This window comes from Alligator mississippiensis, chromosome 5 (genome assembly GCF_030867095.1).
Source record: "Alligator mississippiensis isolate rAllMis1 chromosome 5, rAllMis1, whole genome shotgun sequence".
NCBI classification, from domain to species: Eukaryota; Metazoa; Chordata; order Crocodylia; family Alligatoridae; genus Alligator; species Alligator mississippiensis.
The window spans coordinates 45,401,434-45,421,106 of NC_081828.1; the positions used below are offsets into that span (position 1 = coordinate 45,401,434).

At 46.9% G+C, this 19,673-nt stretch overlaps 1 protein-coding gene and 1 long non-coding RNA gene across 6 annotated transcripts in view; one reads left to right on the forward strand and one right to left on the reverse strand.

Moving 5' to 3' along the window:
• LOC109286345 (uncharacterized) overlaps positions 1–19,673 on the forward strand; it is a 114,142-nt gene that overhangs the window by 57,617 nt on the left and 36,852 nt on the right. The window contains exon 2 of the long non-coding RNA XR_009462424.1: positions 11,402–11,460. This is a non-coding gene — a long non-coding RNA (uncharacterized LOC109286345). The remainder of the gene's footprint in view (positions 1–11,401; positions 11,461–19,673) is intronic.
• The window catches only part of LOC102575034 (dimethylaniline monooxygenase [N-oxide-forming] 2), a 77,197-nt gene that overhangs the window by 52,032 nt on the left and 5,492 nt on the right, over positions 1–19,673 (reverse strand). For 4 of the 5 annotated variants that reach the window (XM_059728302.1, XM_059728301.1, XM_059728303.1 and 1 more), the window contains 5 exons: positions 16,395–16,583; positions 14,549–14,711; positions 11,616–11,758; positions 10,062–10,261; positions 4,256–4,611 (listed from right to left, as the gene is read on the reverse strand). In XM_059728302.1, coding sequence (XP_059584285.1) covers positions 4,256–4,611; positions 10,062–10,261; positions 11,616–11,758; positions 14,549–14,711; positions 16,395–16,583 — 1,051 coding nt within the window. Of the gene's footprint in view, positions 1–4,255; positions 4,612–8,188; positions 8,234–10,061; positions 10,262–11,615; positions 11,759–14,548; positions 14,712–16,394; positions 16,584–19,673 lie in introns of those variants that run through there. The other variant, XM_059728305.1, reaches the window with a different exon arrangement.

A 19,673-nucleotide genomic window follows, 5' to 3' on the forward strand; every position in this document is an offset into this window, starting at 1 on the left:
TTGTAGCAGTTTGTGACCATTCGTCCTCGTCATCCCTTGGGGCGCTCTGGTGAACAAACGTTCCCCTAGATACTGGTGGTCACCCCTGATAAACTTGTAGGTGGCCATCAGATCACCCCTGAGCCTGTGCTTTTCCAGGCTAAAGAGCCCCAGGGCTCTCAGCCTGTCATCGTAGGGTCTGCTTCCCTGACCTCTGATCATGCACGTGGCTCTTCTCTGGACTCTCTCAAGCTTCTCCACATCCTTTTTGAATTGTGGAGCCCAAAACTGGACGCAGTACTCCAGCTGCGGCCTCACTAAGGCCGAGTACAGGGGGAGAATGACGTCCCGGGATTTGCTTGAGAAGCATCTATGGATGCAAGCCAGCGTTTTGGTCGCTTTACTAGCCGCAGCATCGCATTGCAGGCTCATGTTCATGTTGTGGTCAATGATGACCCCCAAGTCTCTTTCTTCCATAGTGCTAACCAACATAGCACTGCTGAGCCTATAAGGATGCTGCGGGTTTTTTTCCCCAAGGTGGAGAACCTTGCATTTATCAGCGTTGAACACCATCAGATTCTCATCCGCCCACTTGCTGAGCCTGTCCAGGTCAGCCTGGATCATCCGCCTGTCTTCTGGTGTGGATGCTTTGCCCCAAAGTTTGGTGTCATCGGCAAACTTGGCCAGTCCGCTTCTGACTCCAGTGTCCACATCATTAATGAAGATGTTGAACAGTATGGGTCCAAGGACAGAGCCCTGGGGGACCCCACTGGTCACAGGACACCACGATGAGTGACTTCCATCAATTACTACCCTCTGGGTCCGACCCCGGAGCCAATTTTCCAGCCAGTGGATCGTGGGGGACCCAAGGTGACAACTGGCCAGTTTCTCCAAGAAACGATCATGGGACACCAGATCGAAGGCTTTTTTGAAGTCAAGATATATGACATCAATCTCATCTCCCTTGTCCAGGTGATAGGTCACCTGGTCGTAGAAGGAAATGAGATTGGTCAAGCAAGACCTACCCGCAACAAACCCGTGCTGGCTATCCCTTAAGATGTTGGTGTCGGCCAGTCCATTAAGGATGGCCTCCTTAATAAACTTTTCTAAGATCTTCCCCGGGATAGAAGTCAGGCTGATGGGCCTATAGTTAGCCGGATCCACTTTCCTCCCTTTCTTGAAGATAGGCACCACATTGGCCTTCTTCCAGTCTTCGGGCACTACACCAGAGCGCCAAGAGTTTTCAAAGATCCGCGCTAGAGGCTGGGCTATGATGCTCGCCAGCTCCTTGAGTACCCTGGGGTGAAGATTGTCAGGGCCGGCTGACTTGAAGGTATCCAGCTTCTCAAGATGTTCCTTCACAAAGTCAGCATTAATGGAGGGCAGGGGATCACCCTCACCCGGACTTCCCGGCCCTGTAGCGGGCACGGGCGTCCCATGGGGCTGATGAAAGACCGACGCAAAGTACCTATTTAATAGGTTGGCTTTTTCCTGGGCGTCAGTTGCCCCATCTGGTTCAGCAGGGGTCCAACGTTGCCCCTGCTTTTCCTCCGGCTCCCCACATATCTGAAAAAGGACTTTTTATTGTCCTTGATGCTCAAAGCTAGCTGGAGTTCAGTTGCAGCCTTGGCTTTCCTGGTCTGCTCCCTACAGGACCGGACCAGTGCAGAATAATCCTCCTTGGAGGTGACTCCCATCCTCCATCCTTTGTAGGCCTTTCTTTTTAGCCTCAGGAGGTCTGCCAGGTCCCTGGAGAGCCAGGGGGGCTGCTGTCCCCTCTTGCTGCCTTTCCTCCGAGATGGAATAGACTTAGTTTGTGCATTGAGGATCGCTCCCTTGAGGAGCAACCACTCTTCTTGAACTCCCCTCTCCCTGCGGTCACAGTCCCTTAGGGCCTCACTGACAAGCCTCCTGAGCTTGTCAAAGTCGGCTTTCCTGAAGTCAAGGACTTGCGTGTTGCTGACTGACTTGCCAGCTTTTCGGCGGATGGTGAAGGTGATCAGCTCGTGGTCGCTGTCACCCAGCTTCCCATCGATCACTAGGTCGCCGACTAGGTCCTCCCCAGTAGCCAGCACCAGGTCGAGCAGCGCTTTGCCTCTCGTTGGCCCATAGACTTCTTGAGTCAGGTAGAGGTCATCCACGCACGAGAGGAAGCTCTGCGACCGCTCAGATTTTGCTGAGCGATCCTCCCACGAGATGTCTGGGTAATTGAAGTCACCCATGACAACCATGGTCCTGGAGCAAGCTGCCTCAGCCAGTTCCTGGGCAAACTCCTGGTCTAGCTCAGGACTTTGGGTGGGAGGTCTGTAATAGACTCCCACCATTGTGTCCCCTGTGCCGTGTTCCCCACGGATTTTAACCCAGAGGGTCTCCAGCCGTCCACCCTGGTCACCAATATCGGCTTGCAGGGATGCGTAGCTTTTCTTAACATAGAGAGCTACACCCCCGCCCCTTTTCTCTACACGATCCCTCCTGTACAGGGTATAGCCATCTATCCCTGTGGTCCAGTCATGGGTGGAGTCCCACCAGGTCTCCGTGATCCCTATGACATCGTAATTGTTTGCACTGAGCAGGAGGATGAGCTCCTCCTGCTTATTCCCCAAACTCCTGGCATTAGTGTACAGGCAGGCAAGTGCCCCCTGGGGGGCTCCTTCCTTGCCCACAGATTTTACCAGGGCTGGGGCTGGGGTGGGCTCCCTTGAGTGCCGTGGTCCGCTGGCTTTGCAAGGATTGTTCAGTGGGCCAGCAGTGGCGGTAGTCCCCCCGTTCCCCAGCAGGCTTAGTTTAAAGCCCGGTGGAGCAGGTCAGCCAGTCTGGCTGAGAAGAGCCTCCTCCCTAGGGGAGAGAGGTGGAGACCATCTCTTCCCAGCAGCTCGCTGCCTCTCTCGCCAAAGAGCGGGCTGTGGTCATGAAAGCCAAAGCCTTCCTGACGACACCAGCGCCGCAGTCTTTGGTTGACCACATAGATCCTCCTGTCCCTTCTCAGCCCATAGCCTGAGACTGGGAGGATCGACGAGAACACCACCTGTGCCCCCAGACCCTTAAGCCCCGCTCCCAAATCCCTGTAGCACCTCATGACCTGGCTGGGAGTGCTCCGAGCCGTGTCATTGGTGCTCACATGAATAAGGAGCATGGGATAGTGGTCTGTGGGTTTGAGGAGCTTGGGGATCTCCTCTCTGCAATGTCCTGGATGCGGGCCCCCGGGAAGCAGCAGACTTGCCGGGCTAAGGGGTCAGGGTGGCAGATTGGCCCCTCCGTCCCCCTCAGGAGGGAGTCTCCCACAACAAACACCTTACGTTTTGTCTTGGGGAGAGCAGGGGCGGGAGCTGCACTTGGGCCCATGTTGCCTGTGGGGGCCGGCAACTCAGCAGGCTCTGCTGGGGCAGCAAGAGGTGCATACCTGTTGCTCAGTTCTGGCGGGGGAGAAGGGCCTGGCAGTAGGAGTCTATCTCCTGCTCGCAGTCCCTGATGGCACGCAGTCTGTGGACTGTGGCCTGGAGCTCCTCCAGCTGGCGTGCCAGAGACCCCAAAAGGGAGCAGACCCCGCAAGGGGAGGTCGCCATGCTCCCAGGCCCCAGAGCCTGAAAAAGGGACAGGCAGCCCCCGCAGCTGAGAGCCAGGGGCTCCGTCTGCGTGGAGCCCGGAACCAGGGGCTCCGTCTGGGTGGCCGTCTCTGAGGTGCCAGAGGGGGGGGCCGTGGAGCCCGAGGGGACCCTCGGGGTGCGGCGCGTGCCCATCCGTGTCATGCCTCTTGAAGTCTGAATCTCTGCATAATACAGGGCAATTTCACCCAATGGTTTCCTGCACCAAGCCCAATGATTTGTAATTGAACTGGAGCACTTATTTTAGGGGGGAAAAAAAAATCTAGTTCTCATTTAAGAAGAGTCCAAGGGGTGTAGGTTTCATCTTGTTGTGTAATGAACTGTTCCTCTAGTTCAGCTATCCTCCTCCCCCGACCCCAAAATCTGAGGAGGCCTGTACCTTCTTTTGAGAAATATAAGGATTCAGTCCCCTGAGAAGAAGTCAAATGTGAAATCATTATCTTTTAGAACTACATTGGCATCTCTCCCCATTTTGTTTTCTCAATTATCAGTTTTATCTGAGTTAGGCCTGCAAATTCATTGCAGCAGAGACTATATGTTATACTTAACCTGGTGTAAAGACCTATTGATCACCATGGCAGTTTTCACCACTAAAGGCTAAATTGGATCAAGCTAGTTTATGTTTTCCCCCTTTTTATTACTCTATATAGATTACATCATACCCATCCTCTTACCCTTGAAGACTCTTGTGGCCCAGCGAGCCTGCAGTTCTGCTGTTGGCATGATAGGCCCAAGAGGTTGTATAAGCCCAATGACAGCCAGTGTTGGCTTTTCCAGTTGAGGAGGGAAGACATGTTTATACAGAGGGGCTTGATTGTTTTCAACTTTAATGACAGACTCCTCAAGGAAGGGGAAAGAGAAACTGTATCCTGTTGCAAAGATGACAACATCAACATTCTCCATTACAGTTCCATCTTCAAAGATGGCAGAGGTTTCAGTAAACTCCTTCACGATAGGCTTCACCACCACACTGCCGCACAGGATACGGCTTGGCAAGTCATCATTGAATACTGGTTCTTTCATCAGGGCTCTGAAAAACCAAGGAGATAGAGACATTTGATTTACTAATATGATGCAAACTACAAGCTAAGGTAGGTTAATCCATGTAAATAAACAGTGGAGTCAATATCCAGCAGTGAGTGACACAGACCCAAAACTAATTAACTGTAGCGAAGCAGTTAAAATTAAGAATGCCAAGTAACCTGGAGAAAAGTAAAAATGAACCACTCATCCGAGTTAGAAAAAAACCTGTGTCAGTCAATTAGAAGGACTACAAACAAGACTCCTGCACTAAAAGTATCACTTTATTTATTACTTCCTCATTTTTAGTAGGTCAGATTCCTCATACAACTTCAAGGAAAAATCTTGGCATTCCAGGTTCCACATGTCTGGGACAGTTCTCAATGAAAGCTGTGTGATTTGCTTGGAAGTTAATGTTAGGTTTTGTTGGGGGGGGTTGTTTTTTCGGTTTTTTTTAAATGGATTCACTATTTTGAGTACTTATTTTGAGAAATGCAGTTCCTGATTCTCAGGGGCATAAAACACCCGCTACTCTTACTCACATTAGTTACAGGTGCTAAAGAAGAAAAAAAAAAAAAATCAATTGAAAAGTTTTGCTCAGTGGTGACATGTAGGGGGCGTACCCCCTGACAGGGCATGCTCCCCACTTAGGCGACGGGTGGGGGGGCAGGTGGGAGCACTGGTGCCCCCCCATCAGCACTGGCTGGGGAGTGGGAGCACTGGTTGAAGGCTGCGGCCACTTCCAGGAGTGCCATGCGCTGTGGCCACTTCCAGCGCAATCGACTGTGGGGGGATCCCCCTGGTTGGTGAGATTGGCCATGGGGGACCCCTGACCCCCCCCCCGGTTGCTGACTGGTCACTGGGGGGGGGAGGGGGACACGTGCCCCCCCTGACTAAGGTGCAACCAGTTGCCCATGATTTTGCTTATGTTTAAAAATCAAGTTTGATTAAAGCATTGTGTGAATTTTAAGTGCAATAGCTAGTCCAGATTAAATCCATGTATAAGCATTCCTATGCTAAATTTAAGAGTACCTTTCTATTGTTTATTTTAATTCACAAATGACATAGATGTACAAGCAAATCATCTCAGGGTAAAGAGAGAGCAAAGCTTTACCATACATCAGCTCTTCTACGGTAAGTGCTTATATACATGCTTTTACCTCACAGTGGGTACATCTACACAAGGCACTATATGTCACTGTAGCAAGACACTACATCACTGTGGCATCAGCGGTCACAAATTGTGATGCTGCGGCTACATCACCATAGCGATGCACTCCCTAGTTGTAGTGGTGAAAAAAAACCATGCGCCGCTGGCATACTGCAGTACGGGCTGTTACTGTGCTGTCATTTAGGACTTACAAAAGGAAGTCCTAAATGGCAGTGCAGTAACAACGGCACCATATGGCCACATGTAGATGCATCCAGTAAGTGAAAACAAAACCAGACTGACTTGCCCCTTTGTTTTACTGAAGGCAAAGTTACAAGGTGTCCCATTTACTGCAGGGTAAAATTATGCAGGCAAACTTATAGTGTCCATGCATACAGTTATCCCACGAGCACTATTCTGGAACAAAACAGAGGAGAAATGCACTTCATAGATTAATTGAATAAAAAGGTGCATCTCTACCCTGCCTTCTGCCTGACTTCAGACTAACATAACTAACTACCTCTCTGGGTGCATCTACACATGCTATTAATTCAAAGTTGGCTTGCTTCACAGTAAAAATACTGTGCAGTAAGCCTACCTGGGAGCAGATTTGCTCCCACCTCACTCAGCCCTCCTGTAGCAGCCATGGGGAGCACCACAGCACGCACCACAAGTCAGCTCTGGTTAGCTTATGGACTTGGAAGGCTGGGAGAAAAGCCAGGCAGATCAATTCCCCCAGGAAGGGGCAGTGTGCAGGCAGAAACAGATTGCAGCACAGTTTGTGTGGAAGCACAGAGTTTAGCCAGAAGAACCCAGAACCCAGGATGAGACCAGGAGTGAGAGAAACCCAGAGGAGAGCTGGCATGGTGAATCTGGGTGACATGGTGGCTATGGGTAGCTGCACTGGAAGTCAAGACAGGAACCAGTGAGATGAGTCAGAGGAGTGACTAATTTAATGATCAGAAGAGGGCCAGGGAAAGGAGGACTGGCTCGCTAAAGGAAGAGAACTGATCTTCCTTCTAGGGGTCTGACAGAGAAGAGATGAGTGAGAGCCGTTCAGGGAAGGAATAATCCATTGACAGAACTGAGAGTAAACAAAGTCAGGTGACTGAAGAATAACATATTCTTCAGGGGTTAGATGCTAAGTAATTGAGACTGGATTAGTGCCATGAATGACTGGTGTGAGGAATTAACTGATGACTGACAGTTCCTATGAAGGAGAGAAATATATGAAAACTGAATGAAGCACAGACTAATTCAATTTTGTAAGTGGGGATCATGAAAGCATTAGACACATCTATACCAGGTGTGGACTGCCTTGCAGGAAGGTGTGATCAGGACAGGGTGTAGGGAAGCTGGAGCCCTGTGGAAGAAGCTTCACTGGACTTGTATTGTGGCAGACCAGATTGACAACTAACCTCCCCATTCTTGTATTTTCTCTAACATGAAGGTGTGGCAGGAAAGTGAAGAGGAAGATAGGAACAGGGATGTGTGTGTGTGGGGGGGGAGGGAGGGGAATGGAGCTCATCAGATACACCTGTGGACAGTGGCTTTGATTTAAGCAGCTATATAGTAGATAGCATATTATCTCTTAACTATCATATTGAATCACCTCAATCATCACCTTTTGAAAGGAAAACTGAAGAAAAAGAACATTTGTTTCTCAACGTGTTCCAAACTGGATGTTGTACAGAACTGTAGTGGTATTAAGAAGAGTGGTCGTTCCTTAAGGAGATGATCCTCCAAGCCCAAAGGGTGACAATCCCAACATGGATCAAAGGGGGCAAGAGTGCTCAAAAGCCCCCATGTCTCACCAAAAGCACCCAGGAACATCGCAAAGCAAAAAAGGAGGCGTACACCCAATGGGAGGGAGGGGCCATCACCAGGGTATTATACCTCCTTGGCTTGAGATTGTAGGGGGGGCTGTTAGGAAGGCTAAGGAGAGGTGGAACTGGGACTAGCAACCTGGATCAAGGACATGAAGTCCTTTTTTAAATACACAGGGGGTAAAAAGAAGGTACCGGGTAACGTGGGGCCTCTGCAGGACGTTTGGAAATCTGGTGGTCGCACCAGATGACAAAGCTAATCTCTGTAACAATTTCTTTGCCTCCATTTTTCTGAGCAGGGACCGGGACATCCCCCTCACTGTGATCCCTGATGGTCCCAGGGGAGGCACAGCCAGGCCCAGGGTCAGTGAGGACCTAGTTAGGGAACTTCTGGTGGGACTAGACATGTTCAAATCAGCAGGTCCTGATGATCTCCACCCCAGAGTGCTGAAGAAATTAGCAGAGGTCATTGTGGGACCCTTGGCACTGCTTTACGAGCACTTGTGGTGCTCTGGTGAGGTGCCAGAGGACTGGAAGAGGGCCAGTCTTGTCCCCATTTTCAAAAAAGGGAGGAAGGAGGACCCAGGAAACTATAGGCCTGTTAGTCTTACCTCGGTCCTGGAGAAGCTCTTTGAGAAAATTATCCAGGTGCACATCTGCAAGGGACCAATAGGGGAGATTATGCTTAGGGGCAATCAACATGGGTTCATTAGAGACAGGTCCTGTCAGACCAACCTGGTGGCCTTCTACGACCAGGTCACAAAATCCTTAGATGTAGGTGTCATGGTGGACAGTCTTTCTGGACTTTAGGAAGGCCTTCAACACTGTCTCTCACCCCATTCTCATTAAAAAAATTAGGTGACTGTGGTGTCAATGCCTACACGGTCAGATGGGGCACTAATTGGCTGGAGGGCCACACCCAGAGAGTGGTGGTGGATGGGTCATTTTCGACCTGGAAGGATGTGGGCAGCGGGGTTCCCCTAGGCTCGGTCCTTGGGCCTGCACTGTTCAACATCTTCATCAGCGACTTGGAAGAGGGAGTGAAAAGCACCTTGTTCAAATTTGTGGATGACACTAATATGTGGGGAGAAGCGGGCACACTAGAGGAGAGGGACAGGTTGCAATTAGATCTGGACAGGTTACAGGGGTGGGCAGATGAGAACAGGATGGGTTTCAACACTGACAAGTGCAAGGTATTGCACCTGGGGAGGAAGAACCAGCAGCATACCTACAGGCTGGGGAACTCCCTTCTCATCAGCACAGAGGCAGAAAAGGATCTTGGAGTCATTATTGACAATGTGGGGGTGCGGTCAGGAAGGCTAACCGCACCTTGTCATGCATCCACAGATGCAACACGAGCAGGTCCAAGGAGGTGATCCTCTCCCTCTATGCGACACTGGTCAGGCCACAGTTGGAGTACTGCGTCCAGTTCTGGGCGCCACACTTTAGGAGGGATGTGGACAACATGGAGAGGGTCCAGAGGAGGGCCACTCACATGAACAGGGGGCAGCAGGGCCGGCCCTATGAGGGGAGGCTATGGGACCTTAACCTGTTCAGCCTCTACAAGAGAAGGTTGAGAGGGGATCTGGTGGCCATCTATAAACTGACCAAGGGGGACCAGCAGGCAATGGGAGAGTCCCTGTTCCCCCGAGCACTACCGGGAGTAACAACGAATAACAGCTATAAATTGATGGAGATCAGATTCAGACTAGACATCACGAGGCACTACTACACAGTCAGGGTGGCTAGGAGCTGGAACCAACTTCCAAGGGAAGTGGTGCTTGCTCCTACCCTGGGGGTCTTCAAAAGGAGGCTAGACAGACACCTAGCCGGGATCAGTTGACCCCAGCATTCCTTCCTGCCCATGGCAGGGGGCAGACTTGATGATCTGCTCAGGTCCCTTCTGACCCTACCTACTAGGAAACTATTATTTTTCCTCATCCTATTTCTACAGGAAAAAACCCTGCAAATATTGAACCTTATAAAATCAAGAAAAGTCAGTAATGTTGTACATGGATAAGATACAACAAGAAGTTAAATACTCCCCTAATAAATGAGCTTAAATCTAAATTCCTTAGTGTTGATCTCCTCAAATCTCCCATTTAAGTCAAGGGTAGGCTCCTAAGTGCGTGAGTGAGAAGGGGGTGCTGAAAAACAAAACATAAGAAGAGACAACAGAATTGTAAAGGGTCTGTAAAAAGATGGGTAAAGTGACTAGGGGGTAGATTGGAAAGACTGGAACCACATACATTGAACAAGTGAGAATATGTTAGGAATGCACAGAACAATGAATAGGGTACTTACAAGGATGAGCTAGTTCCTGTATCTGATCTACTAAGGCAATTAATAAAGAGTTATGAATAAAGCACAGATTAAAGAAAGGATTTGACCCCATACTTGTAATAATTAAATGATTTAGATTCCCTTTCCTTTGCATTGTCCAATGGATTAGATGATTTAAGGTACATTAAAAAAAATGAGTACCTGTTTTGAGGCACAAGGCCATAGTTTTCATGGTCAAACCATTCATTCATCTTTTTTTCTGTCACCCATTTCAAAAGGGTCCAGGGGAGGGAACTTCTGATGAGGTTACTAAATCGTGTGTGAATTACTGTGTCCCAAGGGTAACCATTGTCATATACACGGCTCATTACCCATGAACCTCCTCTGGTGCTGAGATACACCTACAGGGCAATAAAGAATTCAGTTTTAAGTACTGATAATCTTTTATGGCATATTTATTGCTGTACTGTAAATCTAAGTCTAGGTTTAATCTTCTCATTGTTTAAGATCACCAAAGCCAAAACAATATAGAAAACTAGAACTGGGTAAGTTTTCACCCAAAACATTTTTCTGGCAAAAATTTGCCATTTTGGCAAAAATCAAAGTATTTTTCAAATGTGTTTCTTTTGTCAAATTGTTGATAAAGGATAAACACAGTGAAAGAGATGGCTTTTCATTTCAACATTAAAAAGACTTTTAAAGAGATTTTGAAATTAATAAAAAAAAACAAACCCATAAAAAAAGAGCTTAAACACACATCCAAGATGAAACATGTCTTTTTTTTAGATTGAGCAAAGCATTTTCCTTGACCCAACATATGTATTTTTAAACTTTATGATTTATCAAATGTTTTCTTCAACATGTCAAAATTCTTCACAAGATAAAACAATAATTTCTTGTGAAGCACCAATAAAACCAGTGCCTCAAGAGAATTAGTGAAGCTGGGAAGAAAAACTGGAGAGATTCCTTTTTAAATTCTCATAACATTGACTTGGGGTGGTTTGTTAAAAACAGCAGCAATATATAGGAGATGCACCGATCTCAAAGGAAATGTGGTTCTCACAGTTAACACATGGAATTGATGCAGAAATCTAGGTTCAGTTCCTTGTCCTGCCATAGATTTCCTGTATGTTTATGTATCAGTTTTCTCTCTATTAATTTCATTTTGGGGCTTTTAAAAATAAAACAAAACAAAACATTTTTTAACTCTATGCAATGTCCAAAATTGTTTTATTTCCAGGAATTTTTTCCTTCCTTAAGCAAGGAACTTTACCATAATAGTCCTCAATTCTCATTTTACAGCTGGGTTTTTTGGGAGGTTTTTTGCATTAAGTTTACCTCGTCTATTTAAATTGTAGGCTTGCCAAGGTAAAATATTTTACTGGGTGCATTCCCATATACAGTGCTCTAAAAAGAATGCTCCCAATTTCTGCTGGGGTTAATAGGCACTATTGGAAGACATATAACAAAAAAGAACCACTGTCATGGCCAGCTAACTACATCGCTTTACTAATTTGTCCATGTTTTTGTTTTTGCTCCAGGATGCATCCAGAAGAACAAACTGAACTGCAGTGTTGCAGGATGCTGCTCACTCTCATAGGTATTTAAGCCATTGAGATGAATGCTCTTAATTTCCTAGGCCAAAATACATGGTTGTGGCATACAGCTTACTTCATTTGAACCTGACACCTGCAATTAAACCTTAAAAAAACCCCATACCCTGCCACTTAAGCATGGCAGTCTAAAGCACTCTACCTGTGTGGCTCTCTGGCAGAGTTCCACTGCTATATCTGATGCAGAGTTCCCCATGCCAACCACCAAAATGGTCTTCCCTTCAAATCCTTCTGGGGTTTTGTACTGCCGGCTATGGAAATATTGGCCCTTGAACTTTTCGATCCCTACAAGGGCAGAAGAAAGAATCAGAATATTAGTGTTAGGGATGGACTTGACCTGTAATATTCAGAGCCAAGATCAGGAATGTCTGACAATAGAGGAGTTTTTGCACCCACGTTTGAGGTGGGGAGGGAAGAGGATGGGATGAGTAGAAGTTAGTTTGGGTCATTATAGTTTTACAAGTCTGATTATTTCAATTTTTCACCCGTACCTACTGTTTAGAGACACTTAGATCTAGGAATCTGGTTCAAAAATATATATCTAATTATGTTTAATGTTAAATGAAACAAGGCAGTGGGCATGTCTACATATGCTATTAATGTGCTGTAAGCCTGCTGTGCAGTAAGCTTTCCCTGGCAGTGCATTTACATGCAGTAGCGATGTGTAGGGGGCACATGGGGGTGCACATGCACTCCCTGAGACTGCTCGTGCACCTCCTGCCTTGCTGTGCTCCCTGCTTAGGTGATGGGCAGGAGGGGCAGTGCAGGAACGCTGGTGTCCCCCCCTGTGAGCACCTGTTGGGGAGTGGGAGCACCAGATGTAGCCTGCGGCCGCTTCTGGAAACACCATGGCTGGTCACTAGATGGTAAGTTTTGCTGTGGGGAGGGACTCCCCCTGCTCAGTGAGATTGGCTGCAGGGGGACCCTCCCCCCAGTCAGCAAGATTGGCCACAGGGGGACCCACTCCCCCAGTTGCTGACTGGTTGATGGGGGGGCATGTGCCCCCTTTGCCCTGATCTGTGCAGTCTACTGCACAGTGTAGTGTCTTGTGCAGACACTCCCAGTTTTATTTATTGCTTAGGAAGAGAACAGGATTAGTATTGCTCTAAAGAAGTAGCTTGAGAGTCTCACTTCTGAAAAGGGCTGTTTGGAAGTGTGGAGAATGGATCTGGCAGAACAGAGCAAAACACTGGCTATAGAAGACACAACACAGTTATTCCAGAGATGTTTTAGCTCCATCTCATCGGGGATCAGGGAACTGGAAGGGTAAATTTAAGTCATTTGTCCTCCTCCCACCCCATGTTGTGTGTGTAAACTCACTGCAGTGGAGGGCTGAGTTTTGTCATCTTCAGTCACTTCTCACTCTGACAATTAACTGTGTGGGAATGCCAGCTGGCCCATGACATTTGTAAAGAACAGATTAAATATTTGAAGGGCTTTGGTATGTTTAACTGCTCCACTTGAAAGGACAAACTGCCCTCTGATGTCCTGTGTCTGTGCCAAACTAAGATTGTGCTAACAATTTTGCCTCATTAATGGGACTAAAAGAACTAGTTTAGATAAAGTAGAAACTGAACTAAGACTTTGGACAAAGTCAGAATGCAACCCATCTTGACCTTAAATAACTCCAACTTTGATTCTGGATTTAGTAGAATTAAAGTTGGAGTGGTTTTGCCACCCAGTCAGGAGAGAGAATGGCATCATGCAACTATCTTGTTATTCCAAGAACAGGCTTTTGAAAATAATTCCATTTGAGTCCTGTAGGGTTTCTAGTACTAAGTTTCTTTATTGAATTTTAGTGATCTAATTTAAAATATGAAATCATCGTAATACAAATCAGCAGTATGGGTCTCAAAACTACTGAAGTCAAGGGACACACTTATATTGGCTTCAGTGAACATGAGACCATGCTCAATATGTTTGCTGAAATATTGATAAAAGCAATCAAATAACCTACTGTCATACTTCAAAGGGCCTAGGTCTTCCCCATGGGAGGGATAAGAAGGAATAATGAGATATTGGTGAACCATTAAATTTTGGCCATGCAATGTTTGAACAGATGGAAAAATAGAGCAGCCAACAGGTGCACAGGAACGGCTTCAAAGCCTTGAATGTGCAAAGACAGGTCACAGTGGGGTAGTGGCCAGAAGTCCTGTGCTATTCCCTTGCTCTTTTCAGGATGACATGAAATTGTTGCATTCAGCTGTCACTTTCCTTTCAAAGACAAGCAGAAGAGGGCTTGGGAGTAGGGCTGTGCAAAATGTTGCCGACCATTTTATTTTGACACTGTTTTGACTCATTTTGAGGTTGAAACAGCAAAATCAAAATGAAACAGAGGGCTGCAAAACAGCCTCGAAACAAAACGAGGCTAATTGAAACATTTTGACCATAGCACTGTGGAAACAAACTCAGCCCAGCTGGGCTTCTTTCCATCTCTGGCACTAGATTGCACCGGGGTCAGGGCATCAGCCCAGCTGGGCTTCTTTCCATCTCCAGCTCTAGATCGCACCAGGGTTGGGAAGTCAGCCCAGCTGGGCTTCTTCCCATCTCCGGCACTAGGTCATGCCGGGGTCAGGAAGTCAGCCCAGCTGGGCTTCTTCTTATTTCTGGCGCTAGATTGTGCCGGGTTCGGGGAGTCAGCCCAGCTGGTCTGACTTCCCATCCTCAGTGCTAGATCACGCTGTCCCCAGCGAAAAGTTGAGGCAGCCTTTCTGTTTCAACAGAATGGCATGGAACAGAACAGCTGTTTTGAATCTAAATGAAATTCGAAATGGAGCACCGTTCTGTCGAACAGTTGAAACTCAAGGCGAAATGGAACGGTGCTGTTTTGCACAGCTCTCCTTGGGAGTATAGCATCAGTAAAACTGTAGCCTCCTTTGTACAGAAGTGCCAGTGCAACTCTCAAAAGTATAAGCCAAAGCCCTGAATCCCAGAGCCAAGAATGCACATAAATTGGGACCCAGTTTTCTTGCGAGATGGTAAAAGAGATGTTTGTTACCACGTGATGTTCTAGCAACTAATTAACCTAGTTTTCACATGTACACTGTCATACAGCTTTATAAACAAGACTCTTACCAGGAAAAGACTGCAACGGCACGTAGGATTCTATATGGTGACCAATGCAGACCATAACAGCGTCAAATGTAGCTGATACCTGCTTTCCATTGCTCTCAGTGATAACAATCCATTGACCAGTGGTAGAGAAATCCTGACATTTTCTTACACTGATGACTGTGGTCTGAAAGTAAACCAGAGCAAATGCATCACAACTTTGGCCCCAACACAGTATGCTACACAGGTGCTCAACAAGTCTATTATCACAGAAGACTCCAAGAACTAGCAGCACTCTAGGCTATACAAACAGGACTGTCTTATGTAAATAACATTAACTACATAATTGATGAGTCAAATTTGGTCTGGTTGGTACATTTATCCAGCTTCAATGACAGAGAGAATTTCCAGAATGCAAGCTTTCACTTAGCTAAAAAGAAAGATCATCTTTCCCAATATATGGCTTTTATTCCAGCTCTGAATGGAAGACAGGCTGAAATGGCACACAGGAGCACATAAACTGCCCCAAACCATCTGAACTAGGTGTTTACTATTAAGCCTACTGGTGATGCTTTAGTTGTGACTACATTAAATTTCCATGCTACAAGTTTCCTACCAGGCCTCTCAACTCAGTTGGTGGTAAAAAATGTCAACACTAAGCCTGATGAGTTTCTAACTGTTAGTGGTCTTTTAATATGGCATTGCTTCATGAGTTGAACAGCCTTATCAAGAGCAGTAAAAATGCCACTTGATACCAACGTCTTGTCTACGCTACTGTTTCCCAAGTGGTACCACTGACGGAACTGAATCATTGGCAGCAATGCAATGGTAAGAAATGCTGACCAGAAGCCTACTACAGAAGAAAGCTAGAAGAGGCAAGTTCTCGCATAACTGACTTGATAATTGTGCTTTTTGTCTGCATAGACAGCCATTTTGCATGTACAGCTGCAGTGCCCAAGTGCATTAGTCAATGTCAAAACAAAGGGCAGAAATAAAAAGATTATCAGAAAAACCTGGGAATGTTTTCTCTACTTTCCCAATGAGAATTAATACTTTGATTTCTTTTCTACTATCCCAGATGCTGATCTTTTTATACCACTCAGTGCCTTGATTACTATAGGAAAGTCTGATTTAGTGAGTAAATTCCATAAACTCCACAACTTCCCTTCTCCTGGATGTGAATGTTCAAATTAGGACAGGTCAGACCATAACTGGATCCCAATCTGAATCTCTTCAGTTTCTAATCTTTGTCCTTATCTAGTTAGGCATTTTTCCTGCTACTTTTTTCTCTCCCTCTATCAACTGTGCTCCTTTTCAGTAATGCTGGGTGAGGTCCTGGAAGATATTTAAGCATCTAAATAGCAGTTAGTCCTAGATGCTTAGTACTAAACACAATTGAGGACCAAGTCCTCTGAAACAGTCTCATCCCTGTCCAGCTATGTGCATTTCTTCCAGAGTTGGTTATGCTTTCTCGCCATAGGATATTTGAAGCCAGCATATTATCAATAAACTTTGTTCCCTGGCAGACATATTGTTACAGTGTGGATATGTTTTTGTAGCTCTGGACACAACTGCAAAATTTGTGGTTTACATTATGTAGCTAGATTCTCTGATTCTGTTTATTGTGCACTGAATCTTAACATTTCTATAAGTCAGCTGGTGACAGGAGCAGTGACCATTTTGTGAGGCAGAAGTGATGCTAGATATCACAGAAAAGATATTCACTGTGTTTTCCAATGAAGACATTACTGTTCTTTCTTATTTTGCTGCTTTCCATAAACTTTGTAATTTTTCTCTTAGATTAAGTAAAATGGTTGCTTTTATGTTTTGGGGGAAAAAATAGCAATCCCTTCTTTCTATCAGAACATACCTTGAATTGGATGTACTTCAGAAGATCAAAGTGCTTTGCATATAGTTTCAAATATTCCAGGAATCTGGTGTTATGCAAGAAGTTTGGAAAGTGTTCAGGCATTGGAAAGTCACTGAAGCATGACATCTCCTTGGAGGAATTGGTGATCACGGACCTGTAGATACTGGCCCTTCCTTCTTCCACCTTTTCCTATGGAACATAGGCCAAACAGAAAGAAACCTTTTGAAAAAAAAATATTGCTAGATGAGGTAGATATGTGGAAGCTGGCTTCACTAGGCCACACAGTTGCTACATAAAACAGTAGAGTTGGAAGAGGTGTAAGGAGGTTAACCAATTCCCTGCTCAAGGCAGGATCATTCCCAACTACACAATCCCAGTCAAATATCTGTTTAATCTGCTCTTCAAAGACTTCCATCCTTGGATATTCACAAGGTAGCCATTAGGGCTGTGCGAAGTTTCGGTAGCTGATTCAATTTGGAGGAGATTTGGCCCAGTTCAGTGGCCAAATCTCTGAATCCAAATTGAATCAGGAGAACCATTAAAAGGTCCAAATTGATTTAGAAGCCTCCAAATTGATTTGGAGAGATTTGGAGATTTGGGCATAGAGTATACAGGCAGCAGTCCTCCACAATGCTGGACACAGCTGCCTCCAGCTGGTAAGTCTGTTGTGGTGGACAGAGTTGGGAGGCAAGGGGTGGGGAGGGGGCAAATAACACCCCCACAGCAAGGGAAGGATTGGGGCTGGGATAAGCTGCCCAGCCAAGGGACAGGGGGGTGCGGGACTCGGGGAGAGGGGCTCCCGCCACTGTGCACCACCGGTCCGGGAGCTGCTCTTTCAGCTCTTGCTGCCAGTCCAGGAGGGCATAGGAGTGGGCGTGTGCCCTGGATCTGCGTGAGGCGGATTGGGCTGGGCTGTGCTCCAGGACGCTAGCCTCAGATGCCCGCCACTGGGCTGTGCTCTGCAGGGTGGGTGGAGCCAGGGCTGTGCTCCAAGCGGCTAGGCCCAGCCACAGCCTGGAGCACAGCCCTGGCTCCACTTGCCCTGCATAGTGCAGTGGAGCATGGGCTATGGGGAGGCTGCAGCTCCCCTAAATTCCCTGTAGCCCCTGTTGCTGGCCCCACCCCAATCCGGGTTCATACTCCCACCCCCATGGCCTGCCACTGCTCACCCAGCTGGGGCGAAGCTGCAGCTTGTCCAGGAGGTGCGGGGGAGGCTGGGCGAGCGGCAGGAAGGCATAGCTCCTACTCCCAGCTCCTTCTTCTGCCCATCCAGAGCACAGCCTGGTCCAGCCCACCTTGTGCAGATCTGGGGGCATATGCCTGCTCCCATGCCTTCCAGGACCGGCAGTGAGAGCCGCCGGAGGAGCCACTAGAAAAGCAGCTCCCAGACTGGTAATGAACGGCAGCATGCAGTGGTGGGAGCCCTCTCCTCTCCTCCCGCGTCCCCATGCCCCAGCTGGGCAGCTTGTCTCAGCCCCAATCCCTCCCTTGCTGTGGGGGCATTGATTTGCCCCACCATGCCCCTTCCCTCCCCACCCTGCCCACCACAACAGACTTACCAGCTGGAGGCAGCTGTGTCCAGAGTCCTGGAGGACTGCTGCCTGCATAGTCTATGCCCGAATCGGGGCTGAATCTCTGGATCTGAATCGGCTGAATCAGATCGGGACAGTGATTCGAGTCACTGAATTGAATCACTGTCCCTCTGAATCTGCCAAATCCAAAGTAAATACTTGCTGTTTCGCACAGGCCTAGTAGCCATCAGTACTTGTTTCCATCCTACACACTTTATTGCAAAACAATGGGGTTAATCTTTTTAAATGTTTGGAGTGTCTCATTGCTGACCAGTCCAGCAAGCAAAATCACAGACAAGGGTTACAGATACATATTCAAATCATCCAGGACAACCCTCCCATATTTTTTTTCTTGAAAGAAAAACTGGTCTGTACAGAAGTTCAGACAAAAAAGGAAAGAGCCTGCAGTGTGGACACTGGGCTGCCATGGGCCCCTAGAACACACAGTCCAGAGAGCTTTGCAGACTTTTTTTTTTGAAGCAGGATGCTGAATACACGAGACACTGCAGTACACTGGAATGGAGCGTTCCAATTAGAATGCTCCAGCAAACTTGATTAATCAGATTAAAACAGACTAATTGAGTCTGCTCAAACGCATTCTAAACAGAAGCCATCAGAGTATATGTATAGGCACCCTAGATGTCTGTCCAAGCCCATGGTTTAGGTGAAGTTTGATTATACAGTGGTTACAGTAACTTAAGCACTTAAGAACAGACAATCATCTCTCTCCTTCTCCACTCTTCCCCATCATTCTGAATACCATAAACTCTTTCCGGCCATCCTTCTGTCTTTCTCTTCATTTTATGTCACGTTAAGCTATTAGCACTGTAGAAGCTATGAGCTTGTAAAAATTTAGTTCTTGCTGCCTGGTGCCCTCTTCTGCCATGTATTTATAACAACACCTAGCAGCTTATAGGAAGTATGAAGACTTCCTTGGTGATGTACTCCTAGCCAGCTCCCATGTCTTCCCTACACACAGTCCAGGTCCTCTCAATGGTCTTCAGAGGGTTAAATGTGTTTTTCCATTAGTTTTCATTTCTTAGTTTTGAGAAGTTGGAATTTTTGTTACCTTCAAGGCCCTTCCAGATCCCCACTCATATGGGAGGAGTAGGGATGCCCCCCAGAAGCAACCAGGCTTCTGAGATCCTGGTTCAGAGGGGCCCTGAGATCCTGGCTCCTACCACAGGGGCCCAGGTAAAACATCTTAGAGTAGACATTCCCATTCTGAACCTGTCCAGAGAGCTTAACTTTGAGTAACACTGTCAACAGTACTTAGCAAAACGGGTAGGGGATTCTATTATGCACTTGGTGGAACAAATGCCAGGCCATTGAGACAAGACGGCTCAAGGTCTACATCTATATAATTGCAGATAGAAGTCAGTCAACCTTAAGAAATACTTCCTTTCCCTCCTTGCCCCTGCCTACCACATGGTGCTATCTTGAAAACCCTTTGCTTAAAAAGGTCCCGCATTTCAACCATTTTCTATGCTAGTTTCCTATAAGCACAGCAAAAAATTAAAGGGAATTTGACTGAGCCTATGGATTTTAGGGTGTTTGCAAATTCTATTTTTAACCAGAAAGGGCTTATCCATTTTAAATATTACCAGGCTGACCGTTCTAAAACACACCAGGGTCACTGAGAACCAAGGGACAATTTACAGGTCACAGAACCAGACATTTCCTCTGGATAATGTACGCATTCCTTGGT